This window comes from Canis lupus, chromosome 33, assembly GCF_048164855.1.
Source record: "Canis lupus baileyi chromosome 33, mCanLup2.hap1, whole genome shotgun sequence".
In the NCBI taxonomy this organism is placed as follows: domain Eukaryota; kingdom Metazoa; phylum Chordata; class Mammalia; order Carnivora; family Canidae; genus Canis; species Canis lupus.
In genome coordinates this window covers 22,321,474-22,345,612 of record NC_132870.1, presented here as the reverse complement: position 1 = coordinate 22,345,612, position 24,139 = coordinate 22,321,474, and the positions used below count along the sequence as shown (strand labels likewise).

Sequence of the window (24,139 nt, the reverse complement as noted above, 5' to 3'; positions counted from 1 at the left end):
TCTTTAAAAAAAATTAGGCATCTCAATCATGCCAAGAGGAAGTTAGCTTATTGATTCTGAAGCGTGATTCTGAAACGAGATGGCTTGGTTCAAATAGTAGCACAATCATTTATTTGTACTGTGGCCTTTGGCAAGCTATTAAACTTTTCTGTGCCTCAGTTTCCTCATCTGTAAAATAGCCATAAGATTACAACCTTATGGGATTCTTGTGAAGAGTAAAAGATAAAATATACAGAGCTTAAAGCAGTGTCTGGGAAGTAAACACAACAAATGTTAGCTATCATTTTATTAATAACAATCTTTTTTAAGATTTTATTTATTTATTCATGAGGTGGACACAGAGAGAAAGGCAGAGATATAGGCAGAGGAAGAAGCAGGGTCCCTGTGGGGAACCTGATGCAGGACTCGATCCCGGATCACACCCTGAGCTGAAGGCAGATACTCAACCACTGAGCCACCCAGGTGTCCCTTAATAACAATTCTTATACAAGCAGGCAAAGTTAATATTTATGACATCAGTTTCACAAACAAGGAAACAGGTTCAGAAAGACTAAATGACTTGGCTAGGGTTAAATTGAAAGGATGAAATTAAAGCACTATTTTTCTACCACACTTGTTCTCATTACAACTATTTTACATAAAGTATCTAAAGGTAGTAGAAAACAACTTGCTTTTAATTGGGTGTATCATCTGCTTGACAAGTAAGTGTTCAATAATTATAACACAAATTGGCTGACTGGCTGGCTCCCCGAACATAAGCCTGTGATTCTAAGAAAGGTGATTCTCTCACTGTCGCCCACCAGGCCAGATTTATTCTTGACTGTGGTTTTTCTCATCCTGCCCTCCTTGTTTGCATGATTCTATTCCTTCTTCCCCTCTTCTTTCCTTCAACTGTTTCTTCTTCTTCTTTTTTTTTTTTTTTCAACTGTTTCTTCTGATTCTACAAATCCATCAAGGGCCTCTACAAGACTTTACCTCAATGTTTCCCACAACTTAACGAGTGTCATGAGATATGTGAATCATTGGCACTATTATTTATTTAATGCTTTCTTTAAATTGATGCACTTTTTCTTCTTAAATTTACTTGAAAAGAAAACTATCATAAATGAAAAAACTGTTTCACTAGCTGTCAGCAGGAGCAGTAAAGTCACCAATATAAACAAAATATAATTAAATTATAGCTTGATTTTGTTGCTTGCCAAAGGCTTTTAGTTTGAGACGTGTTCGTTCTTGTTTAAAAAAAAATAAATCAAGATAAGCACAATAGATATTAATGACACATTTGCATTAAATTGTAATTTTGAAGGCTCCTCATTGAAATAATCAAATAAACTGGAAGAAGGCTAAGTAGCAAATAACTTTCTCATTGAATGTTTCAATTTTATTTAATGTCACTTTCCAGTACTGCCATATGGAACCTCTCATGCAATGCTATGCATTTCATCCTTTGGAAAACAGTAATTTATCAGGTCACTCAGCTTCATTATTTCTTTTGCGAGTTGCACCATGGCACTTATTTGGGAACTTAGCCAGAACATTTCTTAAATGATATTTAAGTTGTTTGTATCATTTATCTTGGGCGGATACAAAAGGAATTCTCAGGATAACACAATCTTAGTCGCACATAAGTCATGGTTTAGCCAAACCAGAAATACAAATTGACCCTTGACCTACATGAGAGGTGTTGACTCCCATGAGCAGTAGAAAGGTGCTGACTCCCTGAGCAGTAGAAAGTCCATGTAGAACTTTTGACCTCCCCAAAAGTTAATTACTAAGAGCCTTCTGTTGACCTTACAAGCAACATAAACCATTGATTAACATGTTTTGTGTGTCATATACTATAACCTCATAATGAAGAAATCTAGAGAAAATAAAATGTTATTAAGGAAAGCATAAGAATGAGAAAATACATTTAAAATACTATACTGTATAGAAAAAATTTGTGTATAAGAGGGTCCACACATTTCAAATCTGTGTTGTTCAGGGGTCAACTGTTTTATAACAGACTTGGCCAATGCCATATATATAAGTGAATGATAAGAAAAACTTGAATTGGTTATAGTAAATTATTTTTAGGCAAATCAATAAATAATTATATATGGAATATATATATGGGAATGGCTGTATATATTCTTTCTCTTTTCCTGTTAATAATATGTTCTACACATAACCATATACAGTTATATATGCATATATAGATAGGAATGCAATATCCTTTGTAAGTTGATATTTAGCAAAGTTATTTATTGTATTGCTGTTTAAGCTTTCTGTTTTAAAAGCTAATTGAGTAGGAATTCCTAGGTGGCTCAGTGGTTCCTTCAGCTCAGGTCGTGATCCCAGGGTCCTGGGATCAGTTCTACATCAGGCTCCCTACAAGGTACCTGCTTCTCCCTCTGCCTATGTTTCTGTCTCTCTCTCTCTTCGTCTCTCATGAATGCATAAATAAGATCTTAAGAATAAATAAATATTTCTTCTCTCTTCCCTTATATTCCCTTTCACTATTATTTATATTCCCCAAATGAATGAGAACATATAATGTTTGTCCTTCACCGACTGACTTACTTCACTCAGCATAATACCCTCCAGTTCCATCCACGTTGAAGCAAATGGTGGGTATTTGTCATTTCTAATAGCTGAGTAATATTCCATTGTATACATAAACCACATCTTCTTTATCCATTCATCTTTCGTTGGACACCGAGGCTCCTTCCACAGTTTGGCTATCGTGGCCATTGCTGCTATAAAAGACTGCTAATTCTGGGAAACGAACTAGGGGTGGTAGAAGGGGAGGAGGGCGGGGGGTGGGAGTGAATGGGTGACGGGCACTGGGGGTTATTCTGTATGTTAGTAAATTGAACACCAATAAAAAATAAATTAAAAAAAAAAGAATAAATAAATACTAATTGAGTAAAGTTTAGCTTTAGATTAATGTGGATGAAACTTTAGAAATTTAGAAGTTCGTTTGCATTTCATAAGACTTCCAGAATCAAACACAATGCACAGATTTTAAGTTGCCAACCACCCTAAGGTTTTGGTCTTTACTAAATATCTAAGTTTGAGAATAGCTTAACAGAATGCACTACACTCATTTGCTGTCTGATTTTATTCACTTTATTATAGATCAGAGCTTAGACTTTCCTCAAAACATGTGCTTTATGAAAGTTATAAGTAAAACTCAGGAATAATCTCAAATATCTTCACATTTCATTAATTCACACTTAAACCATGTTCCATAGCATTCATCTTTATTAAGCTTTTATATCGACGAACTGAGTTAAAATTTGAAATGCCAAATGAAAACATTTTATTGTCTTCAAAATAATATTTCTGATTTCAGACCAAAAAAATATATACATATATATATGCACACCAGTTTTGATTAAATATTTAAGATTTGAGCAGAATTTTGTCCTCAGAATAACAATATATGCATTAACATATAAAAGTCTGGATTTCTGAGTACACTCAATATAAGGGTTTTGAATTGGTATATATTATTATTTTTTTAAGATTCAGCTAAACCTTAAGGCATAGTTATTTTTCTTTAAATAACATGTCCCTCTAAAATTATTATGCATTTCTAAAGGTTGATAAAAAAAAACCTCAAAGAATAGTCAGAAGGTTTTGTCTGATACAAGTTTAAAATTTTTTCACTCTTAATGAAGTCTATCAGCAAGAAAGGTTATGACCTGATATTAATAGCAAGAGGAACAAAGGGTTTTGATTTTCTTTGTATCCTAATTCTCTAGCAGCTGATAAATATTTTAAGTGCATCTTCCATATCCAGCATTATTCATGTTCAAAAGTATTTTAACTAGTTATCAAAATAAAAATTAATTACATAGGCTTTCCTTGCAGAGTAGTTTATTGGATTGAAAAGCTGTCTTTTTTAGGAGAAGAGGATGGACATTAGAATGGACAGACTTGATTTATAGTCATTGTCTCCATCTTGAGAAAGTAGTTTCACTTTTCTCAGCTAATATTTGTAGATCTGTGGAGAGGGAATGGAATGATGTCTTCCATGCAGACATCAGCAAATAATATATAGAACTGATCAAAAGAGTTTCCTTTAAAAATAGTAGCTATCATTATCCAACTAGCAGTTTTAAATAAAATCTTTCTTTTTCCTTGAAAATTGAATTCAGGAAAGTAGAATTTGTCTTATTTATTATTATTCTTATTTTCTATCCTCATTCATTCCATGTTTTTACTAGAGACCTGGTGGTAGGTACTGGAATTGTGGCTTTGAATAAAACAAGTAATCTCTGTCCTCACAGAACTACATTCCACTGACAACAAACACACTAAAAATAATAATAATAAATAAATAAATGTTGCTATAGTAATAAAAGTACTGTTGAGCAAATGAAGCCAAGTGGTAGACTGGTTTGAAGAGAAAGAAGGAAACCACTGTAGGTGAGGTTGTTGAAGAGACATCTGAGCAGAGTCATGAAAGATAGAAGGAAACCAGAGTATAGGCTGGGAGGACCAAGGCATAGGGAAGAGCAAGCAGAGAAGCCCAAAGCAGGAATGACCCCATGATGTTATTTACCAGAGTGAAATGATTAGAAACAAAATGGGGAGCAAGGCAAGGGGCCATAGCCTATAAAGACTTACCAGCCACAGTGAAAGGAATAGGGAACCATTAGATCAGTGAAGTTTAAATTTAAATAGATTTTTCTACGTGGTATTGAAGGGAGAGAGATGAATACTAGATGAACAGCAGCCAATTAAGTAGTGAGTATACTTGGAATATATTTTGAACCTAGAGCCCATAGGGGTGAAAAAACGGAGAATCAAGAAAGGCCACTACTTTTTGGTTTGTGCAGCCGGGGGACAATTGTACCATGCCCTGAACCAAGAAAGCACAAGAAGAGGCAGGTATCAGTCAGGAGTTCTGTTTTAAGCATCTTTAACTTAGAGATGCTGATAGACAGTCAAGTGAACACACAAAGAAGGCAAATGGATTTTTTTTTTTTTGAGAGAGAGAGAGAGAGAGAGACAGAGAGAGAAAATGAGCATGCACAGGGGCAGAGGGGCAGAGAGAGAGGGAATCTTAAGCGGACTCCACATCCAGCACAGAGCCCAACCTGGGGCTCCATCTCACTACCCTGAGATCACGACCTGAGCAGAAATCAAGAGCCAGAGGCTTAACCTGAACTGAACCACCCAGTTTCACTGGAAAATGGATATTTTAAACTATCATTAGTGGGCTTCTCTTTGTTTTAAAATCATTTTCTATATTTTTCACACGATAGATTTTACTCATGGTGCATATACTCAGTTGTTGAAGTGATCTTTGATTATAATTTTCTCAAGTAATTTTACTGTAGAAAGCTCATCTGAATCATATTTACTTTAAAGGAAATCCCTAGGTTTGAGAGGTATCTGTCTGAACTTTCCTGAAACTTTCTTAGGTCAGGAGAGGTGTCATACCTTAGTGGCACTATGACACATGGCAGTGCCACTCAACAAGCCCCTTCCAAAGGAACTGTAGTTGTCTGCATCATCCTGGTTTATTAAGGATGTGAAGTTGGACCAGATGCTCTAAAACAGGATTCAGCAAACTATGGCCCACAGGCCCAATCCAGCCTCCCACCTATTTTTCTAACTAGAACTTCTTTGGAATACAGCCATACCTACTCTTTAGGTATTATGTGTGCTATATTCACACTGCAATAGCAAAGTTGAATAGTTGCTCCAAGAGACTTATGACCCACCAAGCCTAAAACTTTATTGTTTGGCCCTTTAAGAAAAAATAGGCTGAGTTTGCTCTTAAGTTTTTCTAATCATGCTCTTAAGTTTTTCTAATCATGAAGCCTGTGTGATTTTATGATTTGAAGAAAACTGAATTAGAAATGAAGTAGGATCTATATCCATTTACTACCCATAACAATTGTCATAGTAGATCTGATATCCAATATCTACCTTTAGTGATTTTCTTTTCCTTTCTTTCCTCTAAAGCTGAGAATCAGAGTTTGATCAAGTCAAAAGAAACACCAGGTAAGTTAATTTTTTTCTCTCTGAGAATATTCATGAATAAAATCCCCAAACTGAGATAAAGGAGATCAGTCAGTGTGAGGGCAGGGAGAAATAGTACAAAGGAAAATAAAAATATGACATGGCAACTAAAATATTTAGGAGAATCTGAATTAAAAAAAAAAAAAAGCAGACCATAACAGTGGATGTGCCGGAATGCTCTGTGGCAAGATTGAGTGGAACCAGCCCTGGTAAATGCATGAAGCCTGTGGACATGTCTTCTGCCCCAAACCTGCTGTTCCTGGTCTGTTTTGGGGACTGATCTGTCCTCTCACAGAAGTATAGTATGTCTGTGACTCTCTTCTCTGTGCTTCCCCTCATAGCCTGATCCTGGCAGCCTGAAAGTCGATGTTATAAGCTACAGTTAATAGCCTAAAATATTATCACGCCAAAAAGTACTCATGTTTTGTTATCCTAGGTTTTAAACTGAATAAATTGAGGGTAATGTCACAATAGAAATTGAAAAAGATCATTGGGCTGGGGAAAATGGTACCATTGAGTTTTTTCTGTTGTTTTGAAATCGTAACTACTTGGGAGACTTTTATCTTTCTACATCCTACCTCGTACTTTTATAAATGACAAATCTCTTAGGTTCTCAATCTTGGTCAGTTCTGGTATACATAAAAATGAGAAATATATGAAATAAACTTAGAAAATCTTGTAACTTAAAAAAGTCAGAAAAATAAAGCCATGAAAATTATGACCAACTTCATTTTCATAGCAATAGACTAATCATCATAGTCTACCTTCTGCATCATGTGTTCGAGAAACTCAAAATTGAAATGATTATGCTGTTGACTTTTAATTAGTAACCTTCTATGCAATATATCTCATGAATAAAGAAGTTATTTTTATATCAATTCTCTTTATTTCACCTCATCACTATATTTTTTTATTCTTTTCATTTACATAGTCTAGAAATACACTAGAAAAAGCACTGGGAAAAACAAACCAAACCAAACCAAAACAAAACAAAAACAGTGCATCCAAGCAAATAAGGCAGCTTTGCATTGAATGATGGTTTGCACTGTTCTGGAGAAGTCCTTACTTTATGCTTCATGGACTGGTTATCCAGGGGAAGTCACAGATGGAAGAAAATTGAGAAGCTGCCAAAATCAATAGCTCCTTTAAGGGGGGATTGAAGCATTCTTTAAGAGATAAATTACAAAATGCCAGGTCTAACTATAGTTGATTTTTAACTATAATAAAAAGTCCATTTACATTATTTAAATTTTGAGTTATAGAAATTAATTCCTCTAAGACAGATAATAAACACATCATTGATTTGAACAGTGGATTAAAAAGAAGTGAAACTGATTTTATAAACTATGAGAAAAGTCAGTCTTTAACTTCTGTGATACATGTTCTGGGTAAACACTAAATCCAGACTCACTCAAAAAAAAAAAAAGCGTAATGACAAAGTAGCCATTATACATCTGTTGACAACTGTAATCATTTGTCCAGTAATTTGTTTATTATCAAAGATGGTCAAATATCAAATCTGTGAAAGACACACATAGGACCAAGAATAGGCATATTATAGAAAGAAAGAAATAATTAGCATTTCTTTTTTAAGTAGAAGTTGAGGTAAAATCCTAGCCCACAGAAGTATTATTAGCACTGCTTCCTTTTCATAAATATGAGCTAATATGCATTTAGCCTTTGATTACATCATATATAGTTCTCACATTTGGCAATTTCTTTCATTTTCTTGGAAAAATTATGTTTTTACCACTGACTCCAAAAAATATTATTAAGGGTATAGAAATTGATGATTGTTTTACATAAAAATTTGGGGGGGAATTCAAAATAAGTAAAAGCAACTATAAATAAAGTATCAATTATAAGAAATTATACATAGATATGATGTCTAACAGTATATAAAAAAGAAAGCTAATCATAGAAATAGGGAAATGATTGATCAAGGTCTGAAGATATGTCCATATATTCCATTCAATTGAGGATAGGTAGTATGAGTGGATAGTTGTATTTAACAATGCAAGGCATGAAGAATTTATGCCCAATGTCTGAAGTATGTGGGAAAGACAAACTTCAACCATCCACTGTAGCATATATAGCAAGACCACAAATTTAGTCTAAACTTAGTCTAAATACACAGAACCATATATTCAACCAACCACCACTAGCCCAGGCATTTAATAAATAGTCCTTTTGTTCCATTACATGTGACACTACCTAAGAGTTATGAGTGATACATGGAGCCGGCCATTAAGGGTTACCAAGGAAGACTAGTTAGCATGGTAAAAACCAAAAAAAAAAATAATAATAATAAAATAAAAATAAAAATAAAAACCACACACAAAACTGTAATAACTCTAGTAGCCATATAGGTCTACAATGATGTGTCATAGACTAATTTCAAACTTCTTAACCTTAGGTTAAGATTGCAGGAGGGCAGATCCCCACCCCCCCCACCCCCCCCACACCCCCACACCCCCGCCTTTAGCAGTGCTTGTGTTATGTATCGGATTTAGGAAAGCAGTTTAAGGAAGAGGAGGAAAAGACTCACAAAAGAAATGACTCTCTAGCTTCCAGCCTACTCATTTTTCTAGCTCTGAGTTCAGAGCTAATGAGGAAATGCAAAGAAAAAGTGATGCAAGGCTATTTATTCCCTAGAGATAAACGCAGGAATCATATGGCCTTCACAACAATTTTAAGCAATGATGGAATTCACTTTTCTTCAGCCTTATCATTTTTCCACAGACAAGCAGAGCTAATAATGTGTCCTTGAAAATGAGACTCTTGATTTCTTTGATACAAGACTTTAGATTTGAAGAAAAATGGACCAATGTGCCTCAGTGTATTGGGAAAGAAATAAACCATTTGCCCTCAATTTTCTGGAAAATACAACTATATTACTCAGAGTTCTCCAGAGAAACTATATATATATCTATGCATAAGATTTATTATAAGGAATTGGCTCATGTATTTTGAAAGCTGAGAAGTCCCAAGATCTGCAGCCAGCAGGCTGGAAGCCTGGAGACCCAGGAGAGTGTATTGTGTAGTTCCAGTCCAAGGCCTGAGAACCAAAAAAGCCAATGGTGTAAGTTCCAGACTGAAAGCCAGAAGGCTGGGGACCCAGAAAGAGCCAATATTTCAATTTGAGTCCAAATGCAAGGAAAGATCAATGTCGCAGTTCAAGGCAACCAGGCAGGAAGAGTTTATTCTTTACTCCTTACTTCTTACTGAAGGAGAGTCAGCCTGTTTATTCCATTCAGGTCTTCAACTGATTGGATGAGAGCCATCCACATCGGAGGGCAATCTGCTTTACTTTATTCAGTCTACTGATTCACATGTTAATATCATCCAAAAAATACACTCACAGACACATCCAGACTAATGCTTGGCCAAATATCTGGGAATCCTATGGCCAAGTCAAGTTGACATATAAAATTAATCATTGCAACAACATTCCAATCACAAGTGATCAGCACAACTTGTGAACGATTTCATTGTAACCATCTTCTTTACTTTAACTGTGTTTCACAACCTCAATTGCATTATAGACATTAATTTTTATGGGAAATTTGAAGCCAGAACAGACATTACAGGTCTTACCAAACCTGACCACTGACCTTTGGAAAGGAGAATGCTCCATCCTGGCATTTTCATTGTGCTCAACATTCTATGTAATGGCTGAGAGTTGGTTGCTGACCTCTAGGAATTCATATGATGTGAAGCATCAGTCCTTTTATACAGAAGGTTACTTATCTGAGTATTTTAACTTTGAATGACAGAATCTTGACACAATGGTTCAGTTGGAATCCATTCAAGCTAGAAATACACCTGTAGCAAAGCAATATCTAGAGGTTTATTGTTTCTTTTTAACTTGGAAATTTTGTAATGTTTAAAAGATTAGTTGAGAATAAAAGGAGTCACTAATGGAAGATGTCAATATTGATGTGGTAGGGTCTGCCATAAACTTATGATTTATTGGGTATAGCTAAGTGATTTCTCCTCTAGTTCAAGAAATGGGCTGAGTCTCCAGGAGAGGCTTGTGCCTCTGTAGTCTACATGGAAGGTCATAAGAACTTACAGTCTCAACTGATTAGCTACCCAGCATCCACTTTAAGAACCAATAAACTTCAATGTTAATACTAATGGTATGTACCTTATAAACTCTACGGTGTGCTTTATTTGATATATTAGGAATAATTCTCTCTGTCTCCTTGTATGTATCTGCATGGTCTGGTTTGGCCTCTTGAAGGAAGGTGTTTATGGTTTGCCTTGATGGAAAGAAGTTTGTCTGGATTGGGGTCTAAATTGAAAGAGGCTATGTTTTATGTGACAAGAATAAGAGGCATGGGGATCCCTGGGTGGCGCAGCGGTTTGGTGCCTGCCTTTGGCCCAGGGCGCGATCCTGGAGACCCGGGATCGAATCCCACATCGGGCTCTCGGTGCATGGAGCCTGCTTCTCTCTCTGCCTGTGTCTCTGCCTCTCTCTCTCTCTCTCTGTGTGACTATCATAAATAAATAAAAAAATTAAAAAAAAAAATAAAAAAAAAAAGAATAAGAGGCATGAAGTTGTAACTCATTCCTGCTGACATGCAGCAGCAGGCAACATAAAGTCATGTTTGACAGCACAGACTCTAGAGCCTGCATTCAAATCCTGATTCTGCTACCTACTTGCTGTGTGACCTTGGGCAAATTATTTAATCTCGCTGGGCTTCAGTTTCCACTTTGTAAAATGCAAATATTTACAATGAAATAATTGAATGAGTTAATATTTGTAAAACATTTAGAATAGTGCCCAACACATAGAATTCCAAAAGGGTTTGAAAATAAAAATCCTATTTAATGTTTTCATGCCCATATTTTGAAATGCTTACCCTCATATTCTCAGAAAGCATAATGCTGACACATTTACATACTGTAAAACTTTCCAGTGTGTTCAGGTCATATTATCCAGATTGTGAATTTAAGGTAAGATAATGTATCTGTGTTAGGAGAAGGGTAAGAACATTCTAAACCTTTAGAATGCTGAGAAAATATTTCATTGATTTCATTGATAATGGTACCACCAACAAGTAAGATGAACTTAACTCACTTAAAATTTGTTGATTTCATGATATACTGAAAAGGGAAGAGAAAGACTTCTGAGTCTTACTAGGTTTACATCTTAGTTCTACTTACTGTCAGATGTATTACCTTGTGTCTCCAAGTCACAATATCTCTCATGTTTAAAACACAATATTAAAAATGTTTCAGAATAAGATGATTAACACAGTGCCTCATTCATTCTTTGTATATTGTATACAATATGTATATTGTATAATTTCCAGCTTTCTGAAAATTAATAACTATTCATATTCAAATCACAAAAAAATACATCTTTCTTCAATATGTAATTCTACAAAGTTACATAAAGTAAATAAATCTGCATTCACAGTTATCACTGGGTTAGCAGATTCTGTTACCCAAGGTTAGTCACATTGATAACTCAAAGCAAAGGGAAGAAATTTGAGATAAAACTCTTTTTTTTTTTTTTTTTTTTGCATTGTTTTAAAAGTACACCAAAGTCAGGGCCCCTGGGTGGTTTAGCTGGTTAAATGTTTAGCTTCAGCTCATGTCATGATCTTGGGGTCCTGGGATAGAGCCTCACGTTGGGGCTCAGCAGGGAGTCTGCTTCTCTCTCTCTCCCTGTCCCTACCCCATCTTGTGCACATGCACACTCTCTCTCAAATAAGTAAATAAGATATTTTTAAAAAAGTATAGCAAGGTCAGAAAGGTAAGTTCTGATGAGAACAGATAACTTTCCTTTCGATATTTTGCCCATTAAGTAGACAGGGCATGCCGTCATAGGTGAAAATACATTCTAGCTATGACAAAATCTTGATTGAAAGGAACCTTGACAAGAATCCAGAGTCTTAAAGCTAGAAGAGACATCAGGGATCATATCAGCATATCCCCCCAACCCCGACCAAAACACAGAATGGCACCAACTATACTTGTAGCATTTGTTGTCTGAACCCTTATATGCCAATTACTTATAGAATAAGCCATTTTTCTCTGATAATAAAGCCTAGAGTAGACTGCCTTTCTTTCCCTGAGTGTCAAGATGTTCAGAATCAATTCTTACAAGAATATCAGAAACTGTATTAATGTTTGGCATTAACTCTTAGAAGGAGCCTGTTTGTTTCATCCATTTGCATTGGTTCTAATTTCCTATTTCTATTGTATTCAACTTGTGGTATAAATCATTGCTTAAGCCCACAGATCCTTTTTGTTAAGAGTTAGTTCATAAGTAAAATTCAATAAGCAATAACAGAGTCTCTCTTATTTTAATCCCTGACATATTGTTTTGCCTTATTCTTTATTTCTTGTTTCACATCTGTCTGCTTTGGGCTATGCTACCCACCTCCTACTAGAATGTATGTTCCTTAAATGCAATAACTACCTCTTTTCCTCTATTTCTTTCAATGTCTCCTGTTGGACTGGTGTAGGTATCTATTTTTTTTCTTATAGTAGAATGAATGAAAATATTAATAGTACAATGATCTTAAGCATATTCCCGTCCAAATATGAAGACACAAAAGGTATGCTCATTAATTCATGTCATCTTTAACATTAGTGACTTCTGCCAAAAAGTTTCTTTATCTATAAAGCAAACACTTATGGACTCTACTTCCGGACACTGGACACTGTCCTAACATTTGGGAAACATCAATGAGCAAAATATTATCCTTTCCCTCAAAGGTCTTAGATGAGAAAGATAGAATGCACAGCGGTGTAGGAAAGAGGGATCACAAGTGCCAGAGAGGTGAAGAAAGGTGGGGACCAGTTTGCAGGACTGAAAAAGGTGGTCAAGGTAAGCTTTCCTAAAAGGATTTTAATAAATACAAGGAAGTGAGCAAACCAACACGTGGAGGAAGAGCACCCAGGCAGAGCTAGAACATGAGGAGAGGCCCTGTGTGTTGCATTGCCTGCGCTGAGGAAGTGGGGCAGGAAATTTGCCAGGCAGATTGCCTAGGGTTTGGAGAGTTATCACAAGGACTTTGGCTTTTTTATAAGTGGAATGGGGAATGTTGGGCATCTTGAGAAAGTAGTGACATGATATGACTCATATTTTATGAATATAAATCTGAGAGCTAAGGAGAAGACTGTCAGATGAAGCAAAGATACTTTGGAAATTTTCCAGGATAGAGATGATGTTAGCTTCGACCAGGGTAGTCACAGGGTGGGTCGCATGAAGTCCCCAAATTCTGTTTATATTTCAGAAGTGATACCAATAGATATTCCTAGTGATCCTGCATGTGGGATAGGATGGAAAGATGGGGGCAAAAATAACCATGAGGTCTTTGGCTTGAAGGGTTGGAAGGACTGATTGCCAGATGGGAAGGCTGCAGATAAAGCAGAAGTTCAAGTTTGGACATGTTGAATTTAAGGTGTTTGTTATTTGCTGTGTAAGCATGTGGCTTTATGGATCTGGAGTTTAAGAATGAGGTCTGGGCTGGAAATACAAGTTCGGGGATCATTGGATTGATTAAAGCCTTGAAACAGAATGAGATCATCAAAGAAATTACTGTAGTTGGAGATAAGGACCAAGTATTAAGCCTCAGGACCCTCCAGGAGGGTCTGCAACTCAGAGAAAGAAGGAGGAACCAGCCAGAGACCAGAGAATAAACCATAAACTGTGTTCCTACTGGAAGCCACATGAAGAAAAGCTGTTAAGAAGCAGTGAATGATTTATTGTGTCAAAGGCTAGAAAGTTATTTTTAAAAATGAGACATGAATCCATCAAATTGCAATTAAACAAGAGTCCCAATTATTGATAAAAATGGGAAATGAACATTCAATTCAATTGAGTTTAGCCCCTTGGGTAGTTCTTTAAGTATCCACATATTAGAAAAGAATGTAGACAACATACAAGAAATAAAAATAGAATATGTCCTTCTCGTATAGAATGTCTTATCCTCTACTGCCATTCACACTTTCCTCCCATTAATATCTATGTATCTTATATACTCTCCTCTAAGAGAGCAACATAGACTCCTCCAACCTGAGTTTCTCTTCGGAGGAGTTTCTGGCTCCCAGGAACAGGACTGCTTTCATATCTTTGCTAAGCTCAGTCATTGGCTGAGAGCAGCCTGGGGGAGGCATGGCATCAGTAAGATCACAGTGATGAATTTCAGAAAGCAAGTGGGGAAGCTTGGTCAGTTACACTGCCCATAGTTGGAGTTTTCTGAGGCTCATTCTTATGGCCACTAAAGTGGCCCTGGACATCAATAGGTCTTCTGTCTTTCTATAGCCCAATGATTTATCAAGTAATTGGTTTATAGTAACTTGTCAGATGCAGTGGGGTAAATTTGGATACACATTATCACAAAGAATTTGGTTCTAAGGGTCTCTACCTCAAACATTCTGCTCCAAGTTTTGGGCTGAAGCTTGTAAACTGGGTTTAAATTATGACACAACATATCTGCAATTAAATAATCATTATAATCACCAAAAGTCAGGGTCCCACAGTAAATCTGGGTCATCTAAGAGTGCTATATACACCAATTATTCCAGTTCCTGGTTAGAGAAAATAAGTGTCCAAAAACATGAAGGTGTCTGAATAGTCTATTGTATATATTAAGAATTTTTGAGAAAAAGGGACACGTTGACTTTGGTTGAAAAGTACAACTCTTTAGAGGCCTAATCACAATATATTTAAAAATAATATAAAATCATATAATAAAAAAATATTATTATAAAATAATACAAATATATTAGTATCAAGTACTTTTCTAAACCATTTAAATTTATGCATACTTATTTAACTTTACAACACTATGATATAGAACTATTAAAATCACCATTTGTATATGTGGGAGCTCAAGCAGAAAGAGGTTAAGTGACTTGCCTGGCATTCTACAGGAAACAAGTTCTATATTCAGACTTGAAGCCATGAACTCTGACTTCAGAATCATGCTTTTAACTACTCCACTATACTTCTCCTGTATCTCCTCTGCCGATGCTGTTTCAGTAGTAATGTAGCATAATAGAATCTCAACAAAATCCATAGAGATCATGAGCTCTGAACACATCATGGATCCTTCTGTCTTAGTCACAGAAAGAATTCCATTAGGGTTGTAACTTATGAATTAAGCCAAGAATAATAATTTCATCAATATGAGCATGATAGTAGACAGGATTTCTCAAACTGTGAGTTAATTTCCAAAAGAAATTCATGACCACTACTGGAAAAATTAAATAAAAGAAAACAAAATACTAGAAGGGATTACATGTGATAGAGGTAACGTGTGTGTGTGTGTGTGTGTGTGTGTAAATATACTGGATTCAGAAATGATTGTTTAAAGACTTATCTGAGAGAGAGAGGGAGAGAGAGCATGAGTGGGAGAAGGGGTAGAGGGAGAGGGAAAGAGAATCTGAAGCACTGCTGAGCACTGAGCCCAACTCATGAGTCGTGGGGCTGGATCCCATGACCCATGAGATCACGACCTGAGCAAAAATCAAGAGTTGGATGCTCAACCGACTGGGCCTCCCAGATGCCCCCAGAAATTATTTATTAATTGAAGTTGCAGTGAAAAGAAAACAAAAATTTTAAAATGTTTGTCCAAGGAGTGAATAAATTCTTTCAAGAACCATTAACTCCATTGCCAACCCTATGGATCATTAGCACTAACAGTTGGCACTGTACAATCAACATGTTTTAAGTAGGAAAGTTTGGAGTTTTATCTAAACCACATAAGTTATATTCAGAGTTGTAGCCACTTAGCTTGTCTATGAGAAGGTAATAAGATAGGATATGGAGTCTTGAAAATTAACCCTCGGGATATCCCAGGTGGATTAATGTCACTGGTAATTTAATCAGCCATCTTGTTCTCTACCAACACAATCAAAAGAGCAACGTTCTCACTAAAACACTTGACACAAGAAAAAGCAGCTAAAAGTACCCAAGGTTTCAGCTAGTTCCCACACTTTCATTTAATATTTCTTTTTCTGCTGTTTAGTGCACTAGCCTGACATTTTCCTTTGTTCTTATGGGCATATATCTAGCTTCCTCCCACAGATTTCTTGCATGGCAAGAACGGTACAGACTCTAAACATTATTCTTCCCCCACAGATGTCAAAAATGCATGAGCATGCAGTGTGTGCTGGGCTGTGGGTGGCTAAGAGGGAAAGATCCAAGGCAGTCATAGGCAATATCAATTTCTTTGATGCAATTATACACGTCCTCAATACTCCTAAGGAGGCCATAATTATAAGCGATGCCTCTTGGTTCAGCCAAGCAGCCAGCTCCATTTCACTGTATACCCACTGCAGTTAGAGCTCCATGTGGAGTATGATGGGAGTTACGGCCTTCACACTGCAGGAACTTAAACTTTAGCAGTGAGACAAGGCAAACAGGTGTGATCAAAGGAAATTACTTTAAACAACATTGTTTGAAAAATAATTCTTTTTCTAAATCATTCTAAATACAAACTGTGCTTTATCCCAAGTTCATAAGAATAAATACTATAAGCTTCTAAGACATTTAAATATTGGTATTTCCTTGCAACTTATTGAGAGTGGATTTTGAGTAATATATTTTTATTTAAATTTTTGTTTCAGTCCTTCTGACTGAAGATGGCAGTCTTAACTGTTTGCAAACAAATTTGTTTGCTTAACTTAAGCAAACAAATTAATAATGATGATTAACTTAAAATTAACATTTTCTGTGGAAGAAAATGTGCATTTATGCCTGTTCTAAGTATGTGTGTTGGAAAAAATTTCTCTATTCCCCAAAATTGTAATATCTGAAATGAAAGTACTGCTTTTGAATAGATTTGCATCCCATAAGAATTTCATGCAGCAGATGATATAGGCTACAGTGAAGGATAAGAAACTTACTCAAGCTTTCTAGCCAGTTCTTAAAGATATGATACTGATACCCAGGTTTTGTGATTCTAAATTTAATCATCTTTACAGGAAATATAGTTGAACTTATGATTTAGTATATGATTGTATGCATCCTATTATTCAACAATAAACAGTTTTCACAGGTCCTAAGAAATGCAAGCTGTTAAAATGTAATTTCTGCAAAGAAATTCAGTAAGAAGAATCAATACCCTCATCTGACTGGATTTGTGATTTTCCTACAGCTAGCACTCTACAACCAGATGCATCGCCTTCTCATACCAGTACATTACTCTCAATCTCAGTAACAATTCCAGGAAACATCTCCCAGTTTCAAGGTATGATTTCTGTATGCATGAGTGGGAATTTTCTTTACTTGATCCCTTCTCACCAAGAAAATCCTACAAATCTTTTTTAACAGCTTTATCAAGATGTAACTGAAATACAAAACAAAATTGCATATCTGCGGTAAAGCAGAGACACAAGGAAACTTTGAAAATGACAGATATGTCTATTACCTTGATTGTGGTGATAGTTTCAAAGGTATATGCATTTGCCCAAACTCATCAAATTGTACATTAACTCCTTGCCAATCTTAATTTACAAAACAGACTTCAGAATGAGAGAGATTTTTTTCTACTTGACACATCATACCTAGAGATTACAGAGGCTTACTTAAATGGGGGGGAAGGGAAGGAATAAGATTTTGAGAATTGTCATACATTAACCAAAGGTGACTATTTTTTTTCTTTCTTAAAATAATAGGTACTGAGGATGCAAAAAATGCAAGCTCTTCTTCAGCCAGCCCCTCTTATTCCAGTGAGTAACAGACATATCTTCATTTGTGACACCAAATATGTAAAATGTTTGAATATGGCTGATAAAGGAGAGGATTCGATTATAGACAGCCTTTTATCAACTTTACTGAATCTGCAGTTTCATTATAATATTACCTAACTGCTGCCTGTTTTGAGGATTTCCTACTATTGAATCTGATTTTAATGAGCACAGCTTTGGAATTTTTTTATTACCTTAGTGCTAAGCAATTACTACCAAGGGTCAAGATGAATTGATAAGACTAGTCTTAGATAAGCCAAAGTGCACAGGCAGAGGGCTTCAAAGAAATGAATTGTTCAGGCAGCCCTGGTGGCTCAGCAGTTTAGCGCCTGCCTTTGGCCCAGGGCCTGATCCTGGAGACCTGGGATCAAGTCCCACATTGGTCTCCCTGTATGGAACCTGCTTCTCCCTCTGCCTCTCTCTTTCTCTCTCTCTGTGTCTCTCATGAATAAATAAATAAAATATTAAAAAAAAAAAGAAATGAATTGTTCACCATAACAGAACTTTACCATATGTTAAAAATGGCCTTTAAAGAAATACTCCATTTTAGCAAAAGCATATATATGTATACATATATATACACATACATATGTACATATATACATATATATATACACATATATGATGTAATATATATGTGTATGTTAGGATTGACTAGAAAAAAAATCCACTCATTTCCCTAGAAATTAAGAATAAGATGAATGCTTATGAAACTGATGATAAAAGATCACCTAGGCTTAAGTAAAGCCATTCTATTCAGTAAGTCAGCATGCCATTTATTAACTTGCTGATTCATGGCATCTTTAATTTGGGAGGCACTAATGATCTCGCTCAAGGTCTAATATGAAACAAATGTTTAACTATAACTTTGGAAGTATAAACCATCCTACAGAAAATTGGATAAATACGAGGAGTACATATGCAAGCAGATGAGAATACTCAGCTAAATAATAACTGTGGCCTCTACATCTCTAGTTGTATGACTATGACAGCTTTGTCTTTTCATCACTGTCTTTTTAACCTGGGCAAAGACTGTACAAAAGAAGACAGATGTTAAGAACCAAACCAAAACAGTAAAACTCTCCTCTGAATAAAAACTCACCCCAATTTAACTGTCGCTATACTACTCTCCTAAATGTGCGAGCACACACACGTATATCTTTCTTGAACCAGGTGTTCATTTTTAGAAATCATAACCACTCAGATATCCATTTATGTCCACTTATGCTATTTTATGCCTTTTCTAGTTTTAAGATATATTATGGAAAGATAAGTCAAAATTGCACAGGCAGAGAGCTCCATAAAAATGAATTGTTCACCTTCACAGAACTTTACTATGTTGAAAATGGCCTTCAAAGAAACACTCCATTTTAGCAAAAACATATATATATATGCCATATATATATATATATATATATATATATATATATATATATATGCTTTTTTATAAAGTAGTGCAGTATATAATATGTGAAGTGGGTCTGACTATGGTCTAGAGGACATCTTCTGCTTCTCCAGTCTTCTATCTCCTCACTTCTGTAGTCTCTAAGAAGGTGAGGAAACCAGCATCCTTAGGTTTGGAACTTTATTTCAAAAGGTTGCAAGACTGACATCAAGTGGATACATCAGAAATGACAACCGGAGTAAAATTTGAATCTGATAAACCCTTGCCAAAAATTCAGTAGTTTAACAGGGTGAGGTGTAAAGAAAGAAGGATGCATGCATGCTTTTGTTCAGTAAACTATTTACTGTTAAATTCAATAGGCACTGAAATTGACAATGTCCTCAATACTTTGTAGGTGTCATTTTGCCAGTGGTGATTGCTTTGATTGTAGTGACACTTTCAGCATTTGTTCTTGTGGGTTTGTATCGAATGTGCTGGAAGGCAGACCCAGGTAGGTAACAGGGTTTCCTTTCATTTTGTTTTCTGAAATGCGAATATATGTTCAGTCTAAACTTGAATTTAAACTCTTGAGGGGACGGGAGGGTTAAAGAAAGAAATAAAATGCACTATTGCATGATCACAGAAATAGAGGGGAAGGGGCAGAGAAATCCATTGAATGCTGATGAGTGTAAGGAGTGAGGATTACCTGCTAGTGGCAGATAATATCAAATACGGACAGATTCTTTTTAATGAAATAACCCCAGTTTTGTGAGTGGTCAGGGGATTATGGTGGTAAAGAAGGCATCAAATGACATACCTTATCTGTACTGAAGATTTTTTCCACTTCCATGTGACAGAGAATAAAGGTCAGTGTTGCTAAGAATTTAGTAGAGGAGCCCACAGTCTCAAGAAGAGTGTTCTGTGACTTATTCCCTCGTGAGAGGCCCAGCTTCCTCCCTTCCATGATTGTGTGTTCTGCTAATTGATTCAGCTCCTCAGGATTGACCATGATTGCAATTTTTAGTGGGCTTTTAGCTGGACAATTCTCTATTATACTCCTTCGTCTCTCCAATAGCATTTAAAACCTTCCTTCTTTTCTTTAAAATAGCACTGCTACTCTTTAACTATAGAGAAGAAACGGAGATGCTGGAGGGGAGGTGGGTGAAATGGGTGATGGGGATTAAAGAGGGCCCTTGTGATGAACACTGACTGGTGTGTGTAAGTGAAGAATCTCTAAATTCTACTCCTGAAACTAAAATTACTTAATGCAATAGCACTATTCTCTTTTACATCCTCACTCTTTGTTTTTCTCTGTTTTCTTTTTGCTGTTTCATCTTCTTCCTCCTCTTAAAATATTTATGGTTTTCATAATGGCATTATATTTTTATCCTTTTTTAAATACCATTTTTATTTTAAAATAGATTTACAGAAAAGTTACAGGGATAGTTAGAGAGTTCCCAAGACACTAGACACCCTGTTTCTCTTATTATTAATATCTTACAATAGTATGCTATATTTGTCACAAGTAATAAGCCAATATTGATACATTGTAATTAATTAAATCCCTACTTTATTTAGATTTTCTACAGTCTTCCTTCAGTCTTTTTTTCATCCCAGACGCTTGAACTCTCTCAAACCTCCTTCAGTCGCATGGCTCAGCACTCCCCTCTGTTGTCTTCAACACCAACCCATCTTTCCATTCCAGACCCAAGCCTTGGTTGTGTAAATGTAGTGTCATGTACCCATGCCTTCATCCATACTAGTCCCTTGCCTAGAACACCTCGCTCACCTCTTAACTTTCATAACATACCCAAACTCCAATTTAGCCATGGAAGATCTAGCTCAAACAGCAACTGAGAGTATCTTTCTATAACACACCATCTCTTTAAGAAGCATAGAGTGTTTTCTTACTTCTAATTGCACAGAATTTTATATTATTCATCACATTGTCATACAGTTACTTCTCTATGTGCCTGCTTCCCTGGCATGATGGGTCTTAGTTCTTTCAGGGCTGCTATAATAAAAGTATGGTGGGTAGGTGGGTTCAACAACAAAAATTTCTCACAATTCTGGAGGCTGAGAAGTCCAATCAAGGCATCCTCAGATCTGATATGTGATGAGGGCACACTTTCTCCTTTATATACAGCCACCCTCTCACAGTGTCTTTGCATGGCAAAGGCAATAAGAGGGTTCTCTGGGGTCCCTTTTATAAGGGCACTAATCCCATTCATGAGGACTCCACCCTTATGAGTTAATGACTCTCCAAATGTCCCACCTCCTAATATTGTCCTGTTGGGCATTAAGATACAACAGATGAATTTTAGAAGGACAAAAACAGTCTGTAACATCAAGCAAGCCCTTCAAGTCACAAACCACATATTGTTCACATTGCTTTGTTCATAATATATACAGAACTTTACTAGATGCTTGTCAAATTAAATTTTTAAATTTTCAATAAATAGGTTTCCTCTCCTCATTTCAATTCTAAATATTTCACTAACAAGAATATCACTCAAGTCTCATATACTTCGAAGAAGTAAAAATGGATTATTTTTTATCTTTTTTTAAGACATGTATTTATTTGAGAAAGAGAATATGAGCGGGAGAGGCAGAGGGAGAGGGAAAGAGAATCTCAAGCAGATGCTGTGCTGAGTGTGGAGTCTGTGACGGGGCTCGATCTCACAACCCTAAGGCACTACCTGAGCCGAATGCTTAACAGACTTTGCCACCTAGGCACTCCCAAATTTATTATTTTTATAAGATATGCAAGCCAGACTATTCTTTACCCCATGAACAATGTGCCCCCATAACATTAATGGACGCTGTTCCTGCGGCCAATCCCTGACCATGGACTGCACAGAGAGTTCAGGGCATAAGCGTGACAGTACAAGGCACAGGTACACAAAAAACAAGTAGTATTCACTTTTGCTCTTATTGGAAAATAAGAAGAAAACAAATAAATGCCTTTCCCTTTGGGAGTTAGTGAATAAACTTCTTAATAATGTCTGAAATTTGTTTCCTTAGTCAATTTCCAGAGGGGAAATAGCAATTTTATAAATCAGTTTAATTACTCTAAGTTTCTAAACCACCAATCCTACTTTTTATGGGAAATTGACCATCCAAGTTGAACCCTGTGGATGTTGAGTATGTAGGATAGGTAAAAAATTAATGTGCTAAACCCATTTGTGAAAATACCCTGTACTGAAAGACTGCTTTTGCAAAAGAAGATTTTCAAAAAAATTATTTGAGAAGTTGACCTTTTCTATTAAAGAAGACGATGGATGAATTGGATCATTTGGGGAAAAATGTATAAAATTCCTATAGCTATGGAGAGTCATTTTGGAGACATATAATACTTTAGAACAAAGTTCAAAAAAAAAAGTTCAGCAATTGTACAATTAGCCAAATCTATTTGGTTATTGTTAACTTTGCTTTCCAAACAGAATTTTACAGCATTTTTATTGAATTAGCACCATTAGACACCTACAGCTAATCTCTCTTCAAGTATGTGGGGGAGACTTTATCAAGTTCAGAAATTTGTAAACCCTTTCTGCTTTGTGGAAGACCACATGAATCAGAGATTTTGGTATGAAATTAAGCTTATCCAAATAATGTTGACAATAGTCTAAGCTTTAACCCAAGTAAGAATAGCATTTATGCAGAAGGTCGTCTGTTGGTATGCATCTATCTGCTAATGAACCCATATTAGAATATTTGAAGGAAAAAATATTAAAACAGGCATGCAAAAAAGTACCAACTCATTTTGAAACAAGATTATGAGCATCATGAGTGATATCATACATAACACTTAAAAGAGGAATAAAAAAATGCTGTTAAAAATCCTACTGATGTTGGAAAGACAAAGTGAGATCGAGTTGGTGAACAGCATATGGCACCATGAGTTAAATCCTAGGGATTAAGAGCCATGATGGTGTATTTTAGCCAAGGTGACAGAAATAGAAGTAACCCAAATATTAGTGGAAATCAAACTCTTTATAAAACAATGATGATCACCACCAGGAGAATCGTATTTAAAGGGCATATCCCAATGACAAGGGCTACATTAGAGGTGAAAGGCAATCCAAAGGACAAAACTTGAGGAGCTATGGAATAAAACCACAGCAAAATCAGGAACAAAACAAGGGAGACCCTAAGCAATTACCTTAGTTTGCCTAATATGCCACAAATAATGCAAGATTTGACCAGAAACATCTCCTCCCTAAAGGCCGAGGCTTTGTGCAGAATGCATCATTCTGAATTCACACTCTACACTCAAAATGTCTTCTATCACACTCTGGTGGAGCAGCCCAGTAAAACGAACAAAAAGATTGGTCACATCTAGTAGCCTCGCCATGACATTTAGCAGGACACTTTTGAGCGGCAGAATCAGTGGGCTCCAGATGCAATTAGAAGCGACATCTCCATTGTCATTCACCACAAATACAGTGATTTGAGTCTCCAGAAAGAGCAATGTATAAAGGAGAGCCCAAAATTCAGTTCTCTAGTATAAAAAGGTAATTCAATACTTGGAGGAACATTTTTTTCAGAGATACTGAAATAAACCGAGACATTTTCTGGTGTCTGTGGGATGTGCGATAATGGATAGTAGTTTCACATAGCAATATGAAACTATAAGATTAAAATTAGTCCAGAACTAAATTCAGTGGAATTGGCCTACTTAGGACTCTCCCGTGAGTGTATCACCCATACCTGAGGAATAATAGTAACCATTTTTGTGGAAAAACTGGCTAGTTTTTCTCAGATATGAAAAGGTGCTCCAGGGAGATAAAATAAAAGTTATAAAATAGCTTTACAAACATCTCTGCACAGAAAGTAGCAGGGGTCTTGAGGTTGTTTTTGTTTGTTTGTTGTTTGTTTGTTTTTATAGCCAAGCTTCTCACAGCTCTAATAACTATTCTCTCCTCCCCTAGGCACACCAGAAAATGGAAATGACCAGTAAGTAGCCACATCATCTTTTTCCAGAAGCTCTGACCCTACCATTTATATAGGAAGAAA

At 36.0% G+C, this 24,139-nt stretch overlaps 1 protein-coding gene across 3 annotated transcripts in view; it reads left to right on the top strand.

Moving 5' to 3' along the window:
- EMCN (endomucin) overlaps positions 1-24,139 on the top strand; it is a 119,891-nt gene that overhangs the window by 56,418 nt on the left and 39,334 nt on the right. For all 3 annotated transcript variants that reach the window (XM_072810617.1, XM_072810618.1, XM_072810616.1), the window contains exons 5-9: positions 5,965-6,003; positions 17,148-17,240; positions 17,668-17,721; positions 19,539-19,634; positions 24,055-24,079. In XM_072810617.1, the coding sequence (XP_072666718.1) occupies positions 5,965-6,003; positions 17,148-17,240; positions 17,668-17,721; positions 19,539-19,634; positions 24,055-24,079 (307 nt within the window). The remainder of the gene's footprint in view (positions 1-5,964; positions 6,004-17,147; positions 17,241-17,667; positions 17,722-19,538; positions 19,635-24,054; positions 24,080-24,139) is intronic.